At 45.7% G+C, this 25363-nt stretch overlaps 2 protein-coding genes and 1 long non-coding RNA gene across 9 annotated transcripts in view; 1 reads left to right on the top strand and 2 right to left on the bottom strand.

Moving 5' to 3' along the window:
- DUSP14 (dual specificity phosphatase 14) overlaps nucleotides 1-7105 on the bottom strand; it is a 23005-nt gene extending 15900 nt beyond the window's left edge. Inside the window, exon 1 of one of the 3 annotated variants that reach the window (XM_008011151.3) lies at nucleotides 7077-7105. The gene's annotated coding sequence lies outside the window, so the exon portion shown is untranslated. Of the gene's footprint in view, nucleotides 1-4427; nucleotides 4546-6096; nucleotides 6224-7076 lie in introns of those variants that run through there. The other 2 variants (XM_008011149.3, XM_008011150.3) reach the window with 2 other exon arrangements.
- LOC140708644 (uncharacterized) overlaps nucleotides 6343-25363 on the top strand; it is a 23816-nt gene continuing 4795 nt past the window's right edge. Inside the window, exons 1-2 of the long non-coding RNA XR_012088797.1 lie at nucleotides 6343-6533; nucleotides 8250-8358. This is a non-coding gene — a long non-coding RNA (uncharacterized lncRNA). The remainder of the gene's footprint in view (nucleotides 6534-8249; nucleotides 8359-25363) is intronic.
- The window catches only part of TADA2A (transcriptional adaptor 2A), an 80528-nt gene continuing 65177 nt past the window's right edge, over nucleotides 10013-25363 (bottom strand). For 3 of the 5 annotated variants that reach the window (XM_008011171.3, XM_008011170.3, XM_008011168.3), the window contains 2 exons: nucleotides 21945-22018; nucleotides 10013-19817 (listed from right to left, as the gene is read on the bottom strand). In XM_008011171.3, the coding sequence (XP_008009362.2) occupies nucleotides 19632-19817; nucleotides 21945-22018 (260 nt within the window). In that variant the 3' untranslated portion in view covers nucleotides 10013-19631. Of the gene's footprint in view, nucleotides 19818-20636; nucleotides 21408-21944; nucleotides 22019-25363 lie in introns of all 5 variants that reach the window. The other 2 variants (XR_012088795.1, XR_012088796.1) reach the window with 2 other exon arrangements.

A 25363-nucleotide genomic window follows, 5' to 3' on the forward strand; every position in this document is an offset into this window, starting at 1 on the left:
ACATTGGCAAAATTCTTCATTATAAATCTTCAAATCTGTATGTAATTTGTATGTTGACAGTACTTCCAGATTTTATTTTTATGAGTGCTTCCTTAAAACTTAAAGCAAGTTCAGGGCCTGGCGCGGTGGCTCACGCCTGTAATCCCAGCACTTTGGGAGGCCAAGGAGGGCGGATCATGAGGTCAGGAGATCGAGACCATCCTGGCTAACACGGTGAAACCCCGTCTCTACTAAAAAATACAAAAAATTTGCGGGGCATGGTGGCGGGCGCCTGTAGTCCCAGCTACTCGGGAGGCTGAGGCAGGAAAATGGCGTGAACCGGGGAGATGGAGCTTGCAGTGAGCCCAGATTGCACCACTGTGCTCCAGCCTGGGCGACAGAGCAAGACTCTGTCTCAAAAACAAAAACAAAAACAAAAAACAACTTAAAGCAAGTTCACCTCCTGGTCACTCTCCCAGGCAGGGAAGACTGGTGCTTCGAAGGCGCTCTCTGCCATATAATGTTTACTAGTCAACAGAAGCAGCATGTTCTAGTTAGGGAGTTTTCTCATATGTACCCACACACCCAAAGACATAAGGAGTCCAAAAAAAAACTCGCCCTAGGCCATTGATGCTGAAACTGTTCTGGGACAAAGACACAAGTACACCCAGCAGTTGCATATGAACTTCAAAAGAACCTTCTTGTCCCCTGAGGTTTCAATATGGCATGGGGTGTGAAAAGCTGACCCAAATGGACCTCTGGTTGCTCTAGGCCGGTGCAAGAACAGAATGGGGTGTGCCCAGGTGAGCTGGGTGGGCTGCATGCAAAAGGACATGGCTGTGGCCTCAGCCCTAGGCCTCCTCGCCCAGGCTGGGCTGCCCCTGCGCTGAAACAGGTGGAAAATGGAGCTCCTTTGTGAAAGCTGCCGGCTGGAAGGCCGACAGGGTGACAAAGATCACAACAGGGCCCCTCCCCCATCACTCAGATCAACAGGTTCCCATACCAACGACTTCTTCCTCCGCCTCCTTTGGGTGTCTTTTCTTGAAAACTTCTAATTTATCTGCATGTGGTTTCTAAAATTATGATCATTTTAGAGAATCTGAAAAAAAATCTTTACTATAATGAGCAAAAAAGTCTTTGTGACTTATGTAAATAAAGACTGAAAATAGAGTGATTTAGCTATTTTCCAAGATGCTTTAGAGAAGAAATAAAAAGGATCCACAAATCTCAGTCTTTGTGCTAGTGTTCTTCCATCATCCCTCCAGCTAAAAAGGATTCCCGAGGTCTTTTGTAAACCTACAGAATTGCATAACATTCTGCTCTCAGGGCAGAAACACAGCACATAATACTAGGCACATGGTAAGTACTCAACGAACACCTGAATTTAACAGCTGTCCTCAGGTGAACTGCCCATCTCTCCCCACACCCTCCCTCCTACTCCTCTTTCTCATTCTCTCACACACACACTTTAAATCCACCTGGCAAAACTAAACACAGGCAATCAAAGTGAACCTGGCAACTCTGTTCAGAAAGCAGGAATTCAGGCTGGGTGTGGCACAGGCTGCAGTCCCAGCTTTTAGGAGGCTGAGGTGGGAGGATCCCTTGAACACAGGAGTTCAAGGGCAGCCTGAGCCACATTGCTGGACTCCATCTCTTACAAAGAAAATGAACAAAAATGACAAAAACCCAGCTCGAAGCTACTTCTACTTTCTCAGGTAAAGGAAAATTTGGAGAAAAATACATTTAAAAGATTTAAAGGCCGGGTGTGGTGGCTCACGTCTGTAATCCCAGCACTTTGGGAGGCCGAGGCGAGCGGATCACGAGGTCAGGAGATCAAGACCATCCTGGCTAACATGGTGAAACCCCATCTCTACTAAAAATATAAAAAATTAGCCGGGCGTGGTGGCAGGCGCCTGTAGTCCCAGCTACTCGGGAGGCTGAGGCAGAACAATGGCATGAATCCGGGAGGCAGACCTTGCAGTGAGCCGAGATTGCGCACCACTGCACTCCAGCCTGGGCAACAGAGTGAGACTCCGTCTCAAAAAAAAAAAAAAAAAGATTTAAAAGAGTCATTGATTCCTGTAGCACAGAGTCTGTGATTACTTTGGAATTGCCAAGAAGCACGTGTTAGGGTCTGTGCACAGTGCCTCTTAAGGATTACAAACAGGCACACAAGCGTGTGATGTGAGTCTCGTCCTCAGAGGGTACTTTCACAAGGATAGGCCTGGGTTCCTGTACAATACACTGTCCTACACATTGAGGGCTGGGCACAATAGAAGCATTCACCAGAGATAGGATTCATTCAAGAGCCTTAAAAGACTTCTAGGTACTAGACACTTATTTTTAGTACTTCATTTTGCATATTTAAAATGTCCTATAACTACTCATCTGTTCAAAAAAAAAAAAAAAAAAAGATTGATGAAAGGATTCCATTAGATATTTGTCAATCAAACACAGTGGGAAAACCACTTCTGGTGTTTGGGTGGTTAGTCCAAACCATGTAACTACATATAAATACACTGGTATGTGACAGGCCAGGGATCAGACTACCCAGGGACTTTTATTCATTCATTCAGGAAATATTCAAGCATAATTGTGGTTAAACAGCAAATACAGTGACTTACGGACTCAAAGCTGACACCACTGAAGGAATGTAAATTGGTGCCACCACTTTGGAAACCAGGTATCAACTAGTAAAGCTGAAGGTATGCACACCTGACTCAGGGCTGTTCATAATTGCCCCAGACCAGAAACGACCCAGATGTCCATCAACAGTGGACAGGTAATTTGTGGTATGTTCACAAGACAAAAATGTACTAAGTGGGCTGGGTGTGGTGGCTCACACCTGTAATCCCAGCACTTTGGGAGGCCCAGGCAGGAGGATCCCTTGAGCCCAGGAATTCAAGACCAGCCTGGGCAATATAGTGAGACCTTGTCTCTAAAAAAATTAAAAAAACAAAAACAAAAACAACTACAGGCATAGTCAACAACATGGATAAATCTTTTAAAATAGTATGCTGCAGAAATTCAAACAAAAAATTATATATGTGCGTGTGTATATACATACATACACACACATCATACATACACATACACATGCACACACACACACGATGCCGACCAGAAAGGATTCACAAGAGTATCTACTTTTAGTTTGCACTGAGGTTTAAAAAACAAAATAAAACTATGTCAATTAGGGATTTATATTTAAGGGATCAAAACTATACAAAAGAAGGAAGTGATTCCCATAAAAGTCAGAGTAGTTTCTGGCTAGGACCTCTGGGGGAGGGGGAGAGTGTGGAGTGAGATTCTCGACCTGCAAGACAGTTACACTTAGGTTTTCGTTAAAATAATCCATCAAATTATCCGTGCATAATTCACAATTCAATAAATCTAACGTTGATTTCTGGGAATTCAGAGCCATGACAACAATTCTGGCCAACCCTCTCTGAATGTCACTTTTTGCTGTCAGCTTCATAAGGTCAGAGACCGACCTTACTTGCCTTCTTCCTCTGTATTCAGGCACAGCACCTTGAGCATGGTAAAAGTCCTCGGTAAATGTATAATATATACAGCCACAGACTCCTGACATGAATTTTGTTTTAACCCATCCATTTCCTGAAATTACTGATTTGAAGAGTGCCCACATTAACTTTCCTTTGTCTTCACCCAGGTGAAGTGAAGCTTTCATAAATAATAAAGCCATCTTAAATGTTAGCTCTGTAAGTTTATACCCAGGCCTCGGTTGCTTTAGCAACTCTCCCTGCCTTCCACTCCCTTTGACGTTTCTTTATAAGCAAAGATACTATGCTAGTAGTCCTAGATTTTTTTTTTTAATAGGAAAAGTTTTCTTCTGCACCTAAGAGTAAAACCTAGGATCGTAATGATTCTACTACTTTGAAGTTGTTTAAAAAGGGGTCATTTGCCCCTTGCCCTGAGAAGTAACACCGTCTATCAGGATTATTAAAACTTTAGGAACAGTTGTACTTAAACACGTTACTTGTTCTTGACAGAAGCCAAACCTTTATGAACAGGACAAGTCAGTTTTAAAATAATTAATTTCAGTTAAAAAACCACTTTGTGCAAACAGACGTTTATAAAAAAGCTTAGAAAAGTCTAAAAAGATACACACAAACCGATAAAGACGCACTCGGCAGTTACTTTTGAGAAAGAGGTTCAAAAGAAAGCTTTAACCTTATTAGTAAAGTATAAATGTCACAGAGAATGGTTAATGTATTCCTTGTGATTTTGGGAAAAGCATTTTTAATCCATTTTGCCTTAAAATCCCAACTGCAAAGGAACCGATCAAACACAGCCCTCCCTAAAGCCCACCTTTTAAAAACATTAAAGTCTTAAAGGATTTCCTGGACTTAACATACTTGGCTAATTTTTTATGATATGAATATACATTTACGCCATTCTATTAATTATTATTACAAAAGTCATACCTGCAGTCAACCGATATGAAAGCTTTCAGATGAGAACTCAGGACAGACACGTTCAACACTGACATTAAAACGACTTGGAGTGAAGGAAACTGTCTCCAGTTTTATGGGGGAAAGCCAAAAATATCAAGCAACTACCTCTCCTCCCCCAAGCGTCAGAAGATGAGTCAGAGCTGGAGGCAGGAATAGGGCCCATGTGTCAAGCCGCCTGTGCAGGGCTCCTTCCTACCTCCTCGTGGCAACCCTCGTCCCTCCCCCAGGTCAGGGTCTCTGCCCCGGCCTGTCCCTGATGTGAAGTGTCCCTGATGCGAATTCTCAGGCGTCTCTGGCGAAGAAGAGGCGTTCACTGTGGGGGTGCCTCCTTCCCTGCGTTTCTCAAGGGAACCAAGACTGGGGTCCTTTATGAGTCCACAACAACAATAACCAAATTGCAGCTCAAGGGAGTGGAGCTTCCAGACACACGCACGACTCTGCAAAGAATACAGCACCTTTGTTCCCGTTTTTAGAGAGCAGGAAGGAAATGAGCAGAGAGAAACTGTGACTTGTCCAGTGTGACTTAACTTTGTGGCAGAGCTGAGTCTCAGGCCTGGAGCTGCCGGCTGGCCTCCGCCTCTCTGACTCTTAAGTGCTCTGTAGAGTGTTAGGGAAGACGGTCCAACATTCCATTATACTTCTGAGTGGCCTTAGGGACTAGGAATTCCAGGAGACTCTGGGTTAAATCTCTTGGTCCCTATTCCTTTAAGCTTACTAAGGAACCCGTTGCTCTTCGCCTCCGTTTTTACATCTGTAAAACGGGATGGTAATGCTCTCCAACCCCCTCTCTTATAAAACCATAATGAACAGCTAACGAGTTAACACACGTTAAATGTTCGGAGGTCCTGCTAGTTAGAAAGTACAAGGTGGCTTAAAAAAAAAAAAAAAAAAAAATCCCTGCAGAGTACAACTGCATTTGTAAGTCGCTCCTCCTTCCCTAGCCTCTGGGATGCCCAGTTACCATAACACTGGCTGGTACCACTGGCAACATCCACCTAAATAAAGTACAGTTATACAATCCACTTAAGGTGGCCACAGCACGCACCTCCTCTCTACAGACAATAACTCAACTTCGCTCCGGAGCAAGGGTACTTAGGAGAAATAAAAAGACAGATGTTAGCACCGCACACACCCCTCTACCACCGCAGAGGAAGACTCAAGTTGGAGACTTGGCATCGCTGAAAGTCAAGTTGCTTCTATCCATGCTCAAGAAACCTCCGGGAGATGCAAAAAGCCGCGGCGCGCTCCAGAGCGGGCGGACGCCAGCGGGACGGGGCGGCCTCCGCGGGGTTGCCAGGCGGCGGAGGGGAGGCGCGGCCGAGGATGCTGGAGCCCCGGGGCACACGGACAGGGTTGCGGAGGCGGCGTGGCGCGGCGGGGGAGCGGCAGGGGGCGCACGCCCAGGGCCGGCAAGGGTGCGCTGCGGGGGTTCCCGGGCCTCTCCTCCCTGCGCCCCCCCAAGAGTCAAGGACCGCCGGGGAGCAGGTGGGGGCGCCGGCACAAAGTTTCCAGAGGCGGGGTCGCGCGGGCCTCTGGGTGCCCCCTGCGCCCCGGGACCCGAAGCGCGAAGTCCCGCCCTCCCGCCCCCACCCCAACAGCCTCCCCACAACCCCCACCCCCGGGCCTGCGGGTCCCCTACCAGCGCGGCGCGGGGCTCGGATAAGGCTGCGTCCTACTGCGCGGCCGCCGGCTTCTGCGGGCTGAGCGCCACGCGCGCCGCCTCCTCCTCCCTCCGCCCGCGCCCGGGGCGGGCCGCGCGCACGCTCCCTGAGCCTGCCCGCCCTCTCCCGAGGTGGGGGGACGCGCGGGGCGGCTGGAGGCGCGCGTGCGCGCTGGGCTTCTGCGCGGTGCGGGGTGGCCCGGGCGCGCCCCCAGGTTCCGAGGTAGCCGCCGCCTCCAGGGCGCCCCTCTGTCCGAGTCCTCCCGTCTTTTACCCTGCCTCACACACGGACGACCGCTCGCTTCCCCAGTCAGCGTCTGCCTATGAGCCAGGCTCGAGGCGGGCTGCGGGGGCGCTCTACTGGGGTGCTTTCGGGATTAGAGAAGATTAAAGGCGAGAAAGCAAATCCGATACAGGTGTGAAGCCGCCGCAGGTGGCTAGCCCCGGCCTCGACCCCACCCCACCGCCTCCCCAGCCCGGAGAGCCCGGGAGTTGGGACCCAAGAGCGAAGGGGAAATCAGTAGCGCGGCAGTCCCTGGCTGACCCTTGCTGGAACAGGTACGGGCAGCCGTGGCGCCCGAGACCCGGAGGAGGTGAACTTCCAACCTCCGTGCGCATCTCCGCCTGCTCCTGCCACGCCAAGGTGCCGTCCGAGTCTCGGAGCCCACGCCCACCGCCCAAGCCCCCGAGGCAGGGCTGGGGTTCTCCGAAGCGCAGGCGGGACACAGGCATTCACTGATGGCTCATTTGCTGTGTAACTCTGAGGGTCTTTTAAAATTCAGGTCTGCCCATCTGTAACATAAATCGGTGCGAAACGGACGTTTTCTAGCACAGCCCCGCCTCCCCTCCGCCTCTGGCAGGTGAGGGGAGACACGTGGGAGGCAAAGCGACTTCCTCAAGGCTCTGCCGTGAGTCAGTGCACCTAAGAGTCCTGACTCCATGCCCAGTCCTTGACTCACCAGCCCCTGCTCCTCGCCGTTGCAAATCGTTGGCCTCAGAATTGCTGAGCAGTCAAACGAGTAGGCATGGGTTTGCGGGGAGGGGTGCGGGGGAGAAGTAAAACCCGCGTTTGGAGTTTGCATCTCCTGATGTCTTCAACCAAAAGCTTTGAAGCTTTTTCATGTTCTTCCCGATCTCCACTGCCCAACCGGCTTCAGAGTCATCCGATGCGTGCTGGAATATCTAAAAGTTAGTGATAATTTTAATGATAATCCTGCGAAACGAAAAAGGTCTAGAGAGATTTATTTTTGTCTTCATAAAAAGAGAAAGCTTTAAAATTAGGCAAAATTAAGAGAAAACAAAGCAGCATACTTTACTAGATTCAGGAAACCACTGAGTTCAAATCGTGCCTGGGAAAAGCATCTTCCTAACACTAAATTGTGACGTCAGTTCACTTAGTGACTTACTTGTTTACATGCCAATACGAAAAGAGCAAATCTCTAGCAAATCCTTTCTGCTCAACACCCCCTAGTCCTTGAAGCTTCAGTCAATTCAATGACTCAGCAGCACAGATAGATGCATCCCTCTTCACATTCCAGCTTGTTACACTGAAGGCAGGTTTCCAGAACAAGCTCTAGTGACAAGGAGCGAGGCATTTTCATGGATTATGGGAACTAAACCTACCATGAAGAGTCAGTGAAGAGGAGGGAGGTGGGCTAAAATAGAGTTTGTGTTGTGTGTGATGTGCGTGTCAAGATTTAGAGATTTAGAGATTAAGTAGAAAGAAGTGCTGAAGTCAGACCATGTAATGACTGTACAGACATGCCCTGGGGTAGGGAGGCGCTTTATGCCTTTACAGAATGTGGAAGTGCGGGGTTATACATGCCTCTACCAAAAATGCAATTTGAAGGTATTCTCTTCTGGACCAGCACTGTCCAATAGAACTTTGTGTGATGATAGACATGTTCTGTATCTCCACTATCCAATACAGTAGCAACTAGCCTCATGTGGCTACTGAACACTTGAAATGTGGCTAGTGTAACTAAGGAAGTGAATTTAAAATTTTATTTTAGTAAATTTAGATAGCCACATATGGCTAGTGGCTACCTTACTGGACAGCACATTTCTAGACTATAATAAGTATGTGAGTTTCTTTATAGGTGTCAATTTTTCTTTTTTTTTTTCCTTTTTAGATAGGCTTCAGGCTGGAGTGCAGTGGTACAATCATGACTCACTGAAGCCTCCACTTCCTGGGCTCAGGTGGTCCTCCCACTTCAGTTTCCCAAGTAGCTGGGACTACAGGTACGCCACCACGCCTTGCTAATTTATTATTGTTTTTATTATTATTTTCTGGGGGATGGCAGTTTCTTTCTTGTTGCCTAGGCTGGAGTGCAACGGCACAATCTCAGCCCAGTGCAGCCTCCGCCTCCCGGGTTCAAGTGATTCTCCTGCCTCAGCCTCCCGAGTAGCTGGGATTACAGGCACATGCCACCACGCCCAGGTGATTTTGTATTTTTAGTAGAGACAGGGTTTCTCCATGTTGGTCAGGCTGGTCTTGAACTCCCGACCTCAGGTGATGCCCCTGCTTCGACCTCCCAAAGAGTGCTGGGTTTACAGACGTGAGCCATCGCACCCGGCCTTTTTATTACTATTTAAAGAGACAACATCTCTTTAAATAATATGTTGCCCAGGCTGGTCTTGAACTCCTAGGCTCAAGCAATCCTCCTGCCTCAGCCTCCCATAGTGCTGGGATTAGAGGCATGAGTCACTGCGCCTGGCGGTGTCAACTATTTTGGATGTAGAAACATTTTAGAGGCTGTCTGCTATAAAATTACAATTTGTCTATGCCCAGGGAGGGTTTGGGTTCTCCTGACTCCCAGCTAAATAAGCAGTGCTTTCGAGCAGGGCAGCATCTACAAAGAGTGACAGCTGATCTGATTAACACCGTAAGTAGAGGGCGGAAATTTGTACTCTGCTTAGCTTCTGATGTCTGCCTTTCCAAAAATATTCTCCTTAATTGCTTGGGCAATGACTGCTCCTTAGATTAATCAAACTTTTATGGGTCCCTCAGAATGAATAGTTGCATCTTCCATTTGTATCATTGCCTCTGGTTAACAAATTGGCAACAGCTTTGATCTGTCAGAATTGGGGAACAGCGGTCATCAAGGCTCCCAGTCTACAGAAGTTTGATTTCAGGGTGCCATCGGGTCTTGTGGCTCACAGAGATTCGGAAGGCCTGCTTGCCTGTGCCTCTAATTCCAAATTATATGCCATTGATGGCTATAAAAATGCAAATCCCCTGAGATAAGTAAATCTTTAAGCTACTGTCCTTTAGCAGATTTGAGAGGGACACTGGACACCAGGTTTCTGGGAGAAAAGATTTCTTAAAAACAAGCAGGATAGAAGTCTCAGAACACATTTCTTCTACTGCAGAAGTTTGCCTAAGGCTTGTGCTATTTCATAAGATGTAAAGTAGCACCTTATCTGGATATCATAAGGATTAACTAGATATTATTATTATTATTATTATTTTTTTTTTTTTTTTGAGACGGAGTCTCGCTCTGTCGCCCAGGCTGGAGTGCAGTGGCGCAATCTCGGCTCACTGCAAGCTCCGCCTTCCGGGCTCACGCCATTCTCCTGCCTCAGCCTCCCAAGTAGCTGGGACTACAGGCGCCCGCCACTGTGCCCGGCTAATTTTTTTCTATTTTTTAGTAGAGACGGGGTTTCACCATGGTCTCGATCTCCTGACCTTGTGATCCGCCCGCCTCGGCCTCCCAAAGTGCTGGGATTACAGGCGTGAGCCACCGCGCCCGGCAACTAGATATTATTAAATGTAAAATACTTTGAACTTCTTTCCGAGTTTTCACAGTTCTCATAAAATGTACTTTCCAAGTAATAAAGAATTGTCACATTACAAATAAGAAAAAGAAAAAAAAAGCAAAAAGGAGAGAAAAAGCATTGCTCACTACAATTTTATTACTTAACAAAACAACAGTTAGCATCTGGATTTCTTTCTGGTCTTGATTGTATGCAAGATTTTTTAGTTTTGTTAACACAATTACAATCAAAGTATGCATACAGTTCTGTAACCTGACATCAAGCTTTTTGAGCCAGGCATTATAAAAGGGAACACTACAGCATGTCTAGGATAATTAGGTAATTTCAAATCTGTCTCTGAAATGTTTTGCCCTTAATTCAACCCTTGGGCTGTAGCAATGATGCAGTGATGAGAATTTCAAGATAAACAACATCCTTGTTAAATGCACATCTGTTTTAACATTTGCTCTTGCAGATCTTCTTGTCCCTCTGTGAGACTTTTGCATGTGAGTTGGGTGGTACAGGAAAGTCATGTACTTGCTCATACCTGACTGCAGTGAAACTAAATGTCAAAGGCTCAGTGGGAAAAGAAAAGGAAGGGGTGGCACCAGGTGTGTTATATACCTTAACCCATTTAATCTCTTTTTTTTTTTTGAGACGGAGTCTCACTCTGTAGCCCAAGCTGGAGTGCTATGGCGCAAGTAGCTGGAACTACAGGTGCGCACCACCAAGCCCAGCTAATTTTTTGTATTTTAGTAGAGACAGGGTTTTACCATGTTGCCCAGGGTAGTCTCGAACTCCTGAGCTCAGGCGATTCACCCACCTTGGCTTCCCAAAGTGCTGGGATTACAGGCGTGAGCCACCACACCTGGCCCATTTAATATTCATCAACCCAGTCAGGTAGGTATTACCAACCACACATTAGACATGAAGTGTTAAGAAACTGCCCAAGGTTGCATTATTATTAAATACCAGAACAGGGATTAGTGCTCAGATCTTTTCAGTACACCAGGCAGGTAAACAAGAAAGCATTTAGCTGTAGAGGGCCAGTAACGTCAACAATTCCTACTTCTTCAGTTACTTGCTCTATAAACTTTTTTTTTTGAGATGGAGTTTCACTCTTGTCACCCAAGCTGGAGTGCAATGGCACGATTTTGGCTCACTGCAACCTCCAACTCCCAGGTTCAAGCAGTTCTCCTGCCTCAGCCTCCCAAGTAGCCGGGATTACAGGTGTGACCACTGTGCCCAGCCTGCTCTGTAAACTCTTAGTTTTATTTTATTTATTTATTTATTTTTGAGATGGAGTCTCGCTCTGTCGTCCAGGCTGGAGTGCAGTGGGCCTGATCTCAGCTCACTGCAAGCTCCGCCTCCCGGGTTCACGCCATTCTCCTGCCTCAGCCTCCCGAGTAGCTGGGACTACACGCGCCCGCCACCATGCCCAGCTAATTTTTTGTATTTTTTAGTAGAGACGGGGTTTCACCATGTTAGCCAGGATGGTCTCGATCTCCTGACCTCGTGATCCACCCGTCTCGGCCTCCCAAAGTGCTGGGATTACAGGCTTCAGCCACCGTGCCCGGCCTAAACTCTTAATTTTAAAATGAGTGTTTTGGCGGGGCGAGGTGGCTTGCGCCTGTAATCCTAGCACTCTGGGAGGCCGAAGCAGAGGGATCACTTGAGGTCAGGAGTTGGAGACCAGCCTGACCCAACATGGTGAAATCCTGTCTCTACTAAAGATACAAAAATTAGCTGCGCGTGGTGGTGCGCGCCTGTAATCCCAGCTACTCGGAAAGTTGAGGCAGGAGAATTGCTTGAACCAGGGAGGCAGAGGTTTCAGTCAGCTGAGATTGCACCACTGCAACTCCAGCCTGGGTGACACAGTGAGACTCCATCTCAAAAAATAAATAAATGGCTGGGCACAGTGGCTCACGCCTGTAATCCCAGCACTTTGGGAGGCCGAGGTGATTGGATCACCTGAGGTCAGGAGTGCACGACCAGCCTGACCAACAAGGTGAATCCCCGTCTCTACTAAAAATATAAAAATTAGCCAGGCGTGGTGGCAGACGCCTGTAGTCCCAGCTACTCGGAAGGCCGAGACAGAAGAATTGCTTGAATCCGGGAGGCACAGAGGTTGCAGTGAGCCGAGATCGCGCCACTGCACTCCACCCTGGGCAACAGAGCGAGACTCCATTTCAAAAAATAAAAATAAAATGAGTGTTTAAAACAATTTTTTTTTACAACTAGAATGTATTTGAAGAAAATAAAACTTTAAAGAGACCTTCTAAAAAAGGGTACATTAACTATTCTCCCTTCAGGAGTTAATTATCTATGGTAGTAACTATACCAGAAATGATAAGAGACCTACCTTTGAAGACAAACAAGCTATTGAATGATGCTTTGCATAAGCTCATGCAACAAAGAAGAAAACCTGGTCTTACTGAAGGGGAGTAAATGTACAAACGCACCCAAAAACCTGGAGACTTCCCCTCTAGTTCTAAACTGCTACATGTATCATACCAAGCTACTGAATATGCAAATGAAGGTGTGCTGAATATGCTAAGAAACAGAATGTGAATGGAAAGGTAGCTGAGGTTCCCAGATTGCTTAAAAGGCAACATCTAACCTACAGTCTTGCTCATCTCCTCTTTGCTTTGCCAAATAGTAGCAAACCTGTTACAGGAAGTCAGAAGGCTCAAATTAACTCTTCACCAGACCCCAGATGTACACATCATTGTAAACAAATCCTTGATGCAGAGTGTCTCCAGCGCCCTGGAGCAGTGTCTGGCTACATCCTGGACGCTAAATAGGGTTATCAGCTTTCATCAGAGGGCCTCTAAGCTTCTGATCCCGACATCCACCCCATCTTGCCACATGTGCTAGAAATCTTTTTCCACCCCCCAACACACACACTTCTAGTTTCCATGGAGACGCAACAGTTTACTCTTTTCCTCCAATTGTAAGCCATGGTTATTTTTAACTGGAAAACTCTGAGCCAGGTCACAGCTGGGATCTGGATGATGCAATGACGTCTATAGCCACCCTTCTCTCCCACAAACGCCTTCTTTTCCACAGTCGCTGGGGGCGGAGGCACTCCTGGGAGACTGCTCTCAAAAGCATTTCGCTTTGCATCTTCCATTTGTATCACTGGAAGTTGAAATTAAATGAAATTAAAACCCATGCCCATCTTAGATCTGACAGGTGTCCTGAATCTGAAGCTATGCACGCCCAGAACAAGGCCAAGATTTTCTTGTTGAGGTTGACAGCCAGGTGAGGTTGACATTCCTATCGCCTATCTGTGGCTAGAGCTTAGATAAATGCTTCTACCTCCACTGGAGTGGCTTTACAGCTGCAGTTTGCCCTTAAAAAGGCTAAAAAGAGGCCAGGTGCGGTGGCTCACGCCTGTAATCCCAGCACTTTTGGGAGGCTGTGGCGGGCGGATCACGAGGGCAGGAGATCAAGACCATCCTGGCTAACACGGTGAAACCCCATCTCTACTAAAAATACCAAGTTAGCCGGGCGAGGTGGCGGGCTCCTGTAGTCAGTCCCAGCTACTCGGGAGGCTGAGGCAGGAGAATGGCGTGAACCCGGGAGGCAGAGCTTTCAGTGAGCCGAGCTGGCGCCATTGCACTCCAGCCTGGGTGACAGAGCTAGATTCCATCTCCGGGGGGGGGGGGGAAGAGACTAAAAAGAGGCTCCTACTAGGGATATTGTGTGGAAAAGCTGTTACCCCACCTCTCCAAAGAAATAACCATGATCTCAGGGCCAGAATCCTGCTGTCTCGTCTGCTACTAAAAGTTCAAATCAGTCCATGCATCTTAGAGTCTTCAAGACATTTCTGAACTTTTTGCTCTTTTTCAGTAATTTTTGGGAAAAGCGATTAAATTACCCCCAAAATTGGCCTTTTCATTTTTGACAACTTCCTAAAGATTAGAAACTGAAATAAAAACATGAGTTTTCTTATAGGGGACATCGGTTGGGCAAATGCACTATTCCCTCCCCCCGTCTAGGAGTTAGTTATCTCTGGTAGTAACTGTATCAGAAATGATTAAGAGCCCACAGCCCAAATTCTATTGTTTTTCTTTCTTTCTTTTTTTTTTTTTTAAGAGAGTCTTACTCTGTTGCCCAGGCTGGAGTGCAGTGTCGCAATCTCGGATCACTGCAACCTCCGCCTCCCGGGTTCAAGCGATTCTCCTGCCTCAGCCTCCCAAGTAGCTGGGATTACAGGCACGCACCACCACACCCGGCTAATTTTTGTATTTTTAGTAGAGACAGGGTTTCACCATGTTGGCCAGGTTGGTCTCGAACCACTGACCTCAAGTGATCCGCCTACCTCAGCCTCTCAAAGTGCTGGGATTACAGGTGTGAGCCACCACACCTGCCCTCCATTGATTTTTAACTTCTTAATATGTTTTTCTGTTTTAAAGGAATTCCCTAAATGATGATAATGAAGGATGGAGGGGTGAGGGAGGGATCCAAATCAATAGTTACATATTGTTTAGTATAAAGAAAGTCTTAGGTCATTGCGAACAATTTCGGAAATAGAGAGTATACTCGGCAGCTAGCTTTCCAACGATAGGAGAGAGATGTTAGAAATGTCATGAGTTGGCACTTCGCTGTCAGTTCACTGAATAAGGGTGATTCGATGGCAGCATTTCAGCATTTCTGCTTAAGAAAGTGCTGGTTTCTTAAAACAACTGTGAGGCCCTCTCCTTTCCATACTTCCTAAGATGCTGATTCTGTTAACACAACTCTGGACCAAGGCAGGATTATTATAAGCTACCTGGAAGCTTTTTGCCACCCACAGCCTCAGGGGAGACCAGACCACAATGAAAACAGTGTTGCTTGATTAAGAACAGGAGGTTAATTCAACCAAATGATTAGTTTGGTGCCACTAAAATCCATTCCGGTGCTCTGAAGTAGAAAACAGGTGCATCAGACTCAATTATCCAGCCCAAGTCTGGGCTGGCAAAATTTAACCACGGGGTTTTCAAAGACAAGGGTAAGTACAGTGACCTTCAGGGCTACATCTGTGAAATAATTTTTTTTTTTGTAGTTTTCAGGGTTTTGAACCCTTTAGTGGTAACTTCCTGTGCTATCTCCATTTCGTTATTCCTACTGGCAACAGGGAAGGGGGCCTAGTACACAATGCATAACAAGCTACTCAAGTGACAAAGGAATTGTAATGGCAGATGCATGACATTCATCTTTCCCTTAAATAATGTCTCTGATTTGTAGCTTAATCAATCAAATCAAAGGGCAGTTCGACTGCAGTATACCTTAACTGCTGGAAGCCAAGGCAACAAACAATGAACAGAAAAAGAATTCCCTGCCATTAGACACAGAAACTGGTTTTCCATACCTTTCAGAAACTGTTCATTTGTTCCCCCCTCAAACGCAGCATCCTAACATTTCAGTTCTGTTGCACATTTCAAGGATTGGCTACTTAGGTTCCAAATTCCCTAGTTAAAAGCTCCTCACTTTTTTTTGAGACAGAGTCTTTGTTCTGTTGCCCAGGCTGGAGTGTAGTGGCGCAATCCCAGCTCACTGCAACCTCCGCCTCCCGGGTTTAAGCGATTCTATGCCTCAGCCTCCCTGAGGCTGGGATTATAGGCGTAAACCAGCACGCCTGGGTAATTTTTGTATGTTTAAGTAGAGACGGAGGTTCACTGTGTTGACCAGGCTGGTCTTGAGCTTCTGACCTCAAGTGATCCGCCTATCTCATCCTTCCAAAGTGCTGGGATTATAGGCATGAGCCACCGGCCTAAAAGCTCTTCACTATTGTTCTCACTCCCAAATCAAGTGCCTATGTCAGCAGGACTATTACTATTCAGGCTGCTATGACCCTGCTCTTGTTCTGTTTCACTTACATGTGGCTCAAAAGGACTAGGTATTGTCTTTTTTTTTTTTTTTTTTTTGTAGAGACAGGTTCTTGCCCTGTCATTCAGGCTACAGTGGCACAATCATGACTTACTGCAGCCTTGACTACCTGGGCCCAAGCAATCCTCCTGCCTTAGCCTTCCAAGTAGCTAGGACAAAAAGTGTGAGCCACCATACCCAGCTTGCTTTTTTTTTTTCCAATGTAGAGACAGGGTCTTGCTGTGTTGTCCAGCCTGGTCTCAAACTCCTGGCTTCAAGTGATTCTCCCACTTCAGCCGCACAAAGTGCTGGGATTACAGGCATGAGCCACTGCACCCAGCCTGTGTCTGATTAAAGAGAAATCTTTTAGCTTGGCCAACTCTTCTACACAAGGCCACAGACATGGCAGTGTCCCAGTGTTCCAAAGATGGTCCTTTTTGGCAGATGTGGGAAAGGTTAGCTGCATTTGGCTAAGCATGTTGGCAAGGAAAGCAAAGCTTCCAGATCAGCAGTACCTCTTGAATCAAACTTTTATTTAAATATAATTTTTAGAAATTCAAACAAAAAGCTAGGTGCATATAAGATACAGAAAACCCTTTTGTTTTGTCAAGAATAATGTAATATATATTTAGAAGGTGTCCACAAAGGTATTCTTAAAAATGAATGGGTGAAGTTCCCCAGAATGCTGTTGAGAATACAGTACCACTGTCTGCTTAAAGATGGGTGAAAAAGTGGTTTTTGGAGGGATTCTAGGCATTAAGCTTTGCAAAGTTGGGTTTACTAAAGAAATAATAAAACTCATACATATTTATGAGTTTTCCCAAACTGCTATGTAATTTGGCCTCTGATTCTTCAATGGAGATTTTTTCTCTTGTTACATACCTAGATATTTCCTAAAGCTAGAATGACTTACAAACTGGGATTTTGTTGTTATTGATGAATGCCATTGGTTTTCTCCCTTTTCCAGCTAACCCCCAGCTGAGGAAGATTTCAATGACTGGTTCCTTAACTGAGTTCAGATTTTTAAAAGCAGGGAAAGTGAAGACAGTTAACAATAAAAGGAAAGAAACTGGGACCCAGGAAAAGATAAACTGTGAATATTTAGTATTAATTGGTATCTCAAGAGACAGAGTCTTGGTCTTTGAGCACAGAGAAGAGTCATTACATGGAAAGAGATTTGTTCTTTATTTCCCACCACTTAGAGAGAAAAATATGCATAAAACTCCAGCAGAAACTTTTAACGTTAAATTGCAATAAAAATTTCAGTAAATAAGTCTTATTCATGTCATTAAGTTTCAGGGTAAACTCTCTCTCTCTTCTGAGACAATCTGGAGAGACCTCTATCAGTGTAGTTGGTTTATGGCCAACCCTGTCTAGAAGCAAACAGGAAGGATGCAATGCTACGTATCTTTGCAAAGTTGGGTATACCAAAGAAATAATTACCCTACTTTCTAAAATCCAGTCATTTAAAACTTCGGTCTTATTTTTCTATTACTATTTTCAACCATGCCATTTTCCTCATGATTTCCCATCAGCTTTTCAGAGTTCAACTGGTTCCAAGGTTTCTGTCAGACTGTCCTACCATCCTCCCACTCCTAACTACCCAGCTGCCCCTTGTGTTCTAGCCAAATAAATCTCTTGGCACCATTGTCCTTACACCCACTGCTGCCTCCACATCTTTCTCCACCCCCTGTGTGTGGAACTGTCTCCCACTTCCATCTGCCATTTTTCTCTTTTCTCTATCATATAATGGCCCCAAAAGCCCACCTCTCCCAGGAAGCCTTCCTTAATCAAGGTCAAGGACTCTTCAAACTGCAAGACATCACCTAACACTGATGTCTAACGCATCCCAACTTTTCAGAACAGGAGTTACCTTTCAGGGATAAGAGGCAATCCCTTCACAACGAACTAGGGGTGATGGTAGTGGTAAAATGTTTTCTATGAGATATGACTATACAAAAAAAAAAGATCATTTCCACATGTCATTCTTTTTAAAAAATCAAAGCCCTCTATTTGAATTCCCTCAGGTCCTGAGAGTCTCTTTTTCGTTTCTCATCCCCTAGATGAATCCCTTCCCAGCTGCATGCATATTTACAACAGTCAAAATGTGTGCAGATGCTTCCAACAAAGCACACAATATTTTAATTAGATATTTGAATGTAGAAAGATTTAAACAATCAGTCAACTATTCGATGTGATTTGTGTAGATTCTGATGAAGTTATCTCTATATACAATTTTGTTTCTAACAGAAACAAAATAACCATAAATTTGGCTTCTTATTCTGCAGAAAGGTTTGAGGACCAAGTTTTACATGTGGTGGGGCTACTCACCCTCTTATCTACTGGGTCCAATATATAAAGCTGCTTTACTTCTGTTTTAAAAGCAGCTTTTATTGCAGCCTAGCCTTTCACCATTGAGAAATCAGGGTTCAAGTCTCAATTCCAAGCAAAGCTGAGGTTTGTTGCATCATCTCCATCCTCAGGGGCTTGGTATCCTGGGAAACCCAGGGCAAGAACAGGGTGAGTTCAGGACACATATGACAGCAGACAGTGCAGCGTGATGGGGCGGGCATCCAACACCTTAAGTGTATTTTAGTTACCGGAATATTTGACACACCCACAAATTAAATAGCAAAACATTTTAATCAATTAATTCTAAAAATAACAGAGACATGTTATATCCGGTGCCACCTCCTCAAAAGACTACTGCAGATTAGACAGGCAGACTGCAAAGTACAAAGCCAGACATTAAAGTATTTTTTTTTTTTTGGAAACAGAGTCTCGCTCTGTCACCCAGGCTGGAGCGCAGTAGTGTGATCTCGGCTCACTGCAACCTCTGCCTCCTGGGTTCAAGCAATTCTCCTGCCTCAGCCTCCTGAGTAGCTGGGATTACAGGCGTGTGCCACCACACCTAGCTAATTTTGTATTTTTAGTACAGACGGGCTTTCACCATGTTGGCCAGGCTGGTCTCGAACTCCTGACCTCGTGATCCGCCCGCCTTTGCCTCCCAAAGTGCTGGGATTACAGGCGAGCCACCTCGCCCGGCCGAAGTTAAAGATGCAGTTTGGGATAAGACTATCATAAGGATATTTTCTTCCCCTTTACTCATAAAAGTTGTCAGCTTAGGCCGGGTGCAATGGCTCACACCTGTAATCCTAGCACTTTGGGAGGCCGAGGTGGGTCGATCAACTGAGGTCAGGAGTTTGAGACCAGCCTGGCCAACATGACAAAACCCTGTCTCTGCCAAAAATACAAAATTAGCTAGGCGTGGTGGCGGGCACCTGTATAGTCCCCGCTTCTCGGGAGGCTGAGGCAAGAGAATCACTTGAACCCGGGAGGCAGAGGTTACAGTGAGCTGAGATCTCGCCATCACACTCCAGCCTGGACGACAAGAGCAAACTCTGTCTCAAAAAAAAAAAAAGTCAGTTTAGAAAACCCTTAGACGAGAGCTTTCTTATGCTCTAAAACCTTTCTCTTTATTTTAAATCTATCCGCAGTGTTTGAAGGCAAGGCAGATAAGCAGCAAACTTACCTCACAATATAAGGATCTGAGCTGGACTCCTGGGACTAAAGACTGTGGTTTAGTTCTATTTCTACCAGCACTGTGAAGTGAGGTACTATGGTTCTTTTAGTTACAAGAGGTGTTAGGAATGAATGCCCACTCACATTTAATAATAGCTTATCTAGCACACAACTCTGCAGCACAATACCAACAACGGGAGTGTTTTAAAGCAGGATGGAGAAGAAAGTAGACTTAATACAACTTAAGGTTTCCTTTGTCCTTTCCCCTCTTTTCACAATGAGAATTCAGCTGAAAAACAAAACTCTCCAGAATGCCCACCCACACTGTCCTTTGACCCACCACATTCCAAAGTTCTGACTTCTGATCCCAAGCCCTTGGAGCCTCAGCCTTTAGTGATGTATCCTTCTCGGATGAGGAAATCATAGATTTTCCGGGTTTTGTTCACATCTATCTTGATGAGCGCTCTTGCCTGCGCCAGTCTTAAGCCTCCTTGCTTGTTACATTCGTTCAATAGAGCAGATTTGTATTCTAAATAGGCTCCAGGGACCAACCTCACCATCTGACAGAGCTGCAAGACATGGCAAATTTAATAAACATTAACATCTGTCATTTTTGTAATTTAATCCAGCAGGTATAGCAAAATTTTTTTTTAAAGTGACATCAACCTCCAACTATTTATAGGAGCTGATGGGTGGCTGGACTACATTCCATTGAGTCTCTTCCTCTCTGGTGAGAACGCTCCCTCAGGACACACACCCAGGAAGAGAAAGCCAGGGTGTGATGCTAGAAGAGCCTTTAGCACATGCCAGCTGGCTCAGGGGCCTGGGTGTGTTAGGCTTTACAAATATGTGCTCCTGAGGAGCAGCCTGGCTCATTCAGGAGTCAAACACTAAATGCCCAGGTACAGTCCCAGCACCAATGGTCAGGGAAGAGCCACGGGGCACAGTGGGGGCAGGATGCACAGATACTTGGATTCTCAAGGGCACACCACATTGTTTTTAGTATCAGCATAAAGTAGTAGTCCCTGCTTTGGGGATTACATTTCCTACTTCAAAGGGAAAGGACATAAAGAGACCTTGCTAAGAGGAGGTAACTTTAACTGCTAAAAATCTAGAAAATTGCTACATTATCCAGCAATGAGGAGTCTGAGGTCACCACTATGTAAGGATAAAAAAAGCTTGACATTCCAGGCCCTTCAATATTTGAATCAGGCTGGCCTATGACCTTCTTCAGCAATACATAGATACTACATACATTTCCTTCCACTCCCAAACTAATCCCTCCTGTTCCTGGTGGATAAAATAAGACTAACACTACCCGTTCACTATGACCCTTCCTTATTATCTGAACTGAACTAATGATATATGGTGGGAGATGGGAAACTGACCTTGGGAATTATAAAAGGAGCATATGAGGAGCAAAAGAGGAACTCCTCCAAAAGAGGAACACACTGCAGAGATGTGACACAGTTTTCTGAAAACTCCTGATGATGATTCTTATGAGGATGGCTTTAAGTTTTAGAAACAGATAAAATCAATATGAAGACATGTCTGATGATTGCAACTGGAAAAAGTAGGTCACATAGTTTTTTAAATCAGGCTGGGCGCAGTGGCTCACACCTGTAATCCCAGTACTTTGGGAGGCTGAGGCAGGTGGATCACCTGAAGTCAGGAGTTCAAGACCAGCCTGGCTAACAAGACGAAACCCTGTCTCTACTAAAAATACAAAAATTAGCCGGGTGTGGTGGTGTGCGCCTGCAGTCCCAGCTACTCAGGGGCAGGAGAATGAACCCGGGAGGCAGAAGTTGCAGTGAGCCAAGATCGCGCCACTGCACTCTAGCCTGGGTGACAGAGTGAGACTGTCTCAAAAAAATAAAAAATAGGCTGGGCGAGGTGGATCATGCCTGTAATCCCAGCACTTTGGGAGGCCAAGGCGGGTGGATCACAAGGTCAGGAGTTCAAGATCAGCCTGGCCAACATGGTGAAACCCCATCTCTATTAAAAACTACAAAAATTAGCCAGGCTGGTGGCACATGCCTGTGGTCCCGGCTACTTGGGAAGCTGAGGCAGAAGAATCACTTGAACCTGGGAGGTGCAGGCTGCAGTGAGCCGCGATCATGTCACTGCACTCCAGCCTGGGCAACAGGGCAAGTCTCCACCTCAAAATAAATAAATAAATAAATATATTAATTTTAAAAATCAAAATTAACATGACATATGACATAAAAATCTTTTCCTTATGTTTATAAACATGCTCTGGAGACAATTTACAAAAAGATGATTATGTTGTTAGAATAAGTATAGAACTTTTCAAGGTGGCCATTCTAATAGGAAATACCTATTTTCATGTAAAAGTTACTTTAGGTTTACAAAAAATTAATTTTATTTACATAAAGCACTTAGTAGAGTAGCACACGGTAAGTGCTCAATAGACGATAGTTGCTATTATTATGTAATTTACATACCACATGTGCTTTCCCCAAAAGAGGAATGGTGGTAGGGTGACAAGGTAAGCAATTCTCTGAAATCTGCCACAAACGGCTCTTTAGCTCTTGGACCTCTAGGATTCACCAGAGCTGTGCTTGTATGTTAGATGGATGAAACACAAGGGTTTGACCCTGTAATGGATTTTTAATGACAACTCAATGAATAATCAGCCCCTATTCTCTTTCCCCCAGCCCCCTCCTTTTTGTTACCTCCTTTTCTTTTTCATTCAGCTTCTCTGTGCCAGGGAGGCCAGTGAGGTTCAAGGGTGGTGCACTCCGTCTACCTATAGACAGAGAAAGGAAACAGCATAGATTTAATAGGAGTGACAATTTCTCAGGTATAAAGTATTAAAAACTTTAGTGCAGCCAGGCCAGCTAGGTATAGGCTCAGTATATCCAGCTTAGGAAATCCTGTCCCATTCCCTGAGGCCTGTTTAGCTAGCAACATGGGCACCCGAACATTCACTTGAAAATAAAAATGAATTACATATTCAGGGCATATGAATTACCCACAATCTGCTAAAATACACATACAGTCACACATACCTTAGCATCAAATGTAACTACTCACCACAGTAGCTATCTTTTATTTATTATTATTATTATTATTTTTGAGACAGGGTCTCACTCTGTTGCCCAGACTGCAGTGCAGTGTTGCGATCATAGCCTCAATCTCCCTGGCTCAAGTGATCCTCCTGCCTCAGCCTCCCAACTACCTGGGAAGACAGGCATGTGCCACCATACCCGGCTATCACCTATTTCTTCCTAACCATGTAGGAGACTCTAAAATCTGATGCCCAAATGTCATCCAGTTAAGAAAGGTCACACACTGCCTGCTTTGACAGCTGATGAATGGAAATAATAACTGCAGGACAGACATTCCCTAATCCTTGCCACTCGGCCAGCAGTACAAGGCAAACATGGTAATTAACCAAGTACTGTGTGCCTTCAGATCAAAGAAAGACTGTTAGGCCAGCAAAGGGCCCTTCTTTTTTATTATGTGAGGGAATATCTGTTCCTTCCAAAGTAGCCCTGTTTACCTGCAAGATCCACAAACAGGAACAATGAGCCATTATATGGCAAAGTAGGGGCTGAGGTCAACTCACATACCTGACAAAGAAACCTAAGTAGGAGGTCACTGGCCAGGAGGGGAAGCTTGATGAGCAAAACTTTTTTGGTTTTGTTTTGGTTGTGTATTAGGGATTGGTGTTCAGCTGGAAATGGATAGACTGAGTTAAGCAAAGAAAATGTCTAAGTTTTATAGAGGTTGCTTTTCAAGTGGGGCAGAGAAATGGGAGGGACTGTTATAAGCTCCTCTGGTGGAAAACAGGTTTCTCTGTTTTTTTTTTTTTTTTTTTTTTGAGACGGAGTCTCGCTCAGTCTCCCAGGCTGGAGTGCACTGGCGCGATCTCGGCTCACTGCAAGCTCCGCCTCCCGGGTTCACGCCATTCTCCTGCCTCAGCCTCCCGAGTAGCTGGGACTACAGGCGCCCGCCGCCTCACCCAGCTAATTTTTTGCATTTTTAGTAGAGACGGGGTTTCGCCGTGTTAGCCACGATGATCTCGATCTCCTGACCTCGTGATCCGCCCGCCTCGGCCTCCCAAAGTGCTGGGATTACAGGCGTGAGCCACCGCGCCCGGCCCAGGCTTCTCTGTTATATCAACAAAAGGCATAAGGGATTATCCCAAATCCTCAAAAAGGGAGATAAAATCATTTGGTTCCTCACAAAAGTCACCAGACGCTAGGCTACAATCAAAGATGCCAGGCTTCCAATATATAGATGCCTTAAGAACTCAGAACATAAAGGAGAGCAAGAGATCTCCTCAGCCTAAATGTAAGGGGTGAGAAAGGCTAACACCAGACTAGGAACAAACAATGAACAAGAGGCGGGGTACAGAGGTTCACACCTGTAATCCCAGCACTTTGGGAGGCTGAAGCAGGAGGATCACTTGAGCCCAGGAGTTCAAGACCAACCTGGGTGATGTAGTAAGACATTGTCTCTACCAAAAAAAAAAAAAAAATTCTCCGGGTTTGGTGGCATTCGCCCGTAGTCCCAGCTACTCTCAGGAGCTGAACTGGGAGGATCACTTAGGCCTAGGAGTTCAAGGCTGCAGTGAGCCATGATCACACACTGCACTCCAGCCTCGACAGTAGAGGGAGACCCTGTCTCACAGAAAAAGAAAAAATAAACAATGAACAAGTCAGTGCAGATGGTACAGTAAACAAAAATCTATGATCATGTTAGCCAGTTCCTTCATTTAATTTAATTAATTAATTAATTAATTTTTTGAGACAGTCTTACTCTGTCACCCAAGCTGAAGTGCAATGGCGCCATCTTGGCTCACTGAAACCTCTGCCTCCCAGATTCAAGCGATTCTCCTGCCTCAGTCTCTGGAGTAGCTGGGATTACATATGTGCACCACCACGCCCAGCTAATTTTTGTATTTTTTTTTTAAGGAGAGATGGGGTTTCACCATGTTGGTCAGGCTGGTCTCGAACTCCCAACCTCAAGTGATTCGCCCACCTCAGCCTCCCAAAGTGCTGGGATTACAGGCGTGAGCCACTGCACCTGGCCCAGTTCCTTCATTTTAATTAGTCAGTATTAACTTAGTTGTATTTAGATTTTGGGGGCAGAGTGTTGGCAATAAGAAACTTACAAAATAAAACTTGGAGTCGCCGGGCGCGGTGGCTCAAGCCTGTAATCCCAGCACTTTGGGAGGCCGAGACGGGCGGATCACGAGGTCAGGAGTTCGAGACCATCCTGGCTAACATGGTGAAACCCCGTCTCTACTAAAAAAAAATACAAAAAGCTAGCCGGGCGAGGTGGCGGGCGCCTGTAGTCCCAGCTACTCGGGAGGCTGAGGCAGGAGAATGGCGTGAACCCGGGAGGTGGAGCTTGCAGTGAGCTGAGATCCGGCCACCGCACTCCAGCCCGGGCAACAGGCGAGACTCCGTCTCAAAACAAACAAACAAACAAACAAAAAAAAAAAACTTGGATTTCACTGTCTTGGCTACTCCCCTAAAACACTACCTTTTTCTTCCTTCCATATTAAGAAAAAATTACTTGAAGTAAAGGAATAAATGGGGTAAAAAAAAGTCCCTAAAGTGGCCAGGCGCAGTGGCTCATGCCTGTAATCCCAGCTCTTTGGGAGGCTGAGGCAGGCGGATCACCTGAGGTCAGGAGTTTGAGACCAGCCTGGCCAACCTGTCGAAACCCCATCTCTACTAAAAGTACAAAAATCATCTGGGCATAGTGGCAGGTGCTTGTAATCCCAGCTACTCAGGAGGCTGAGGCAGGAGAATCGCTTGAACCTGGAAGGCGGAGGTTGCACTGAGCCAAGATCATATCACTGCACTCGAGCCTGGGTGACAGAGCAAGACTCCATCTCTCCAACAACAACAAAAAAAAAAAACAAAAAGTCCCTAAAGTGGACAAATCTGAGACCCAGATCCTGAATCTGCTGAGACATACCTCCCCAAATTCCCAGTCATCGATTACCTATCACCAAGGATCATCAGATAGCATATGGCCTAATCTTGCTCAGTATACTAATCTCAAACTAGGACATACTCAAAGAGGTAAAAGTAAGAAATAGAAATACTTTAGGTCTCCAACTTAGAAATCCTTA

This window comes from Chlorocebus sabaeus, chromosome 16 (assembly GCF_047675955.1).
Source record: "Chlorocebus sabaeus isolate Y175 chromosome 16, mChlSab1.0.hap1, whole genome shotgun sequence".
NCBI lineage: Eukaryota > Metazoa > Chordata > Mammalia > Primates > Cercopithecidae > Chlorocebus > Chlorocebus sabaeus.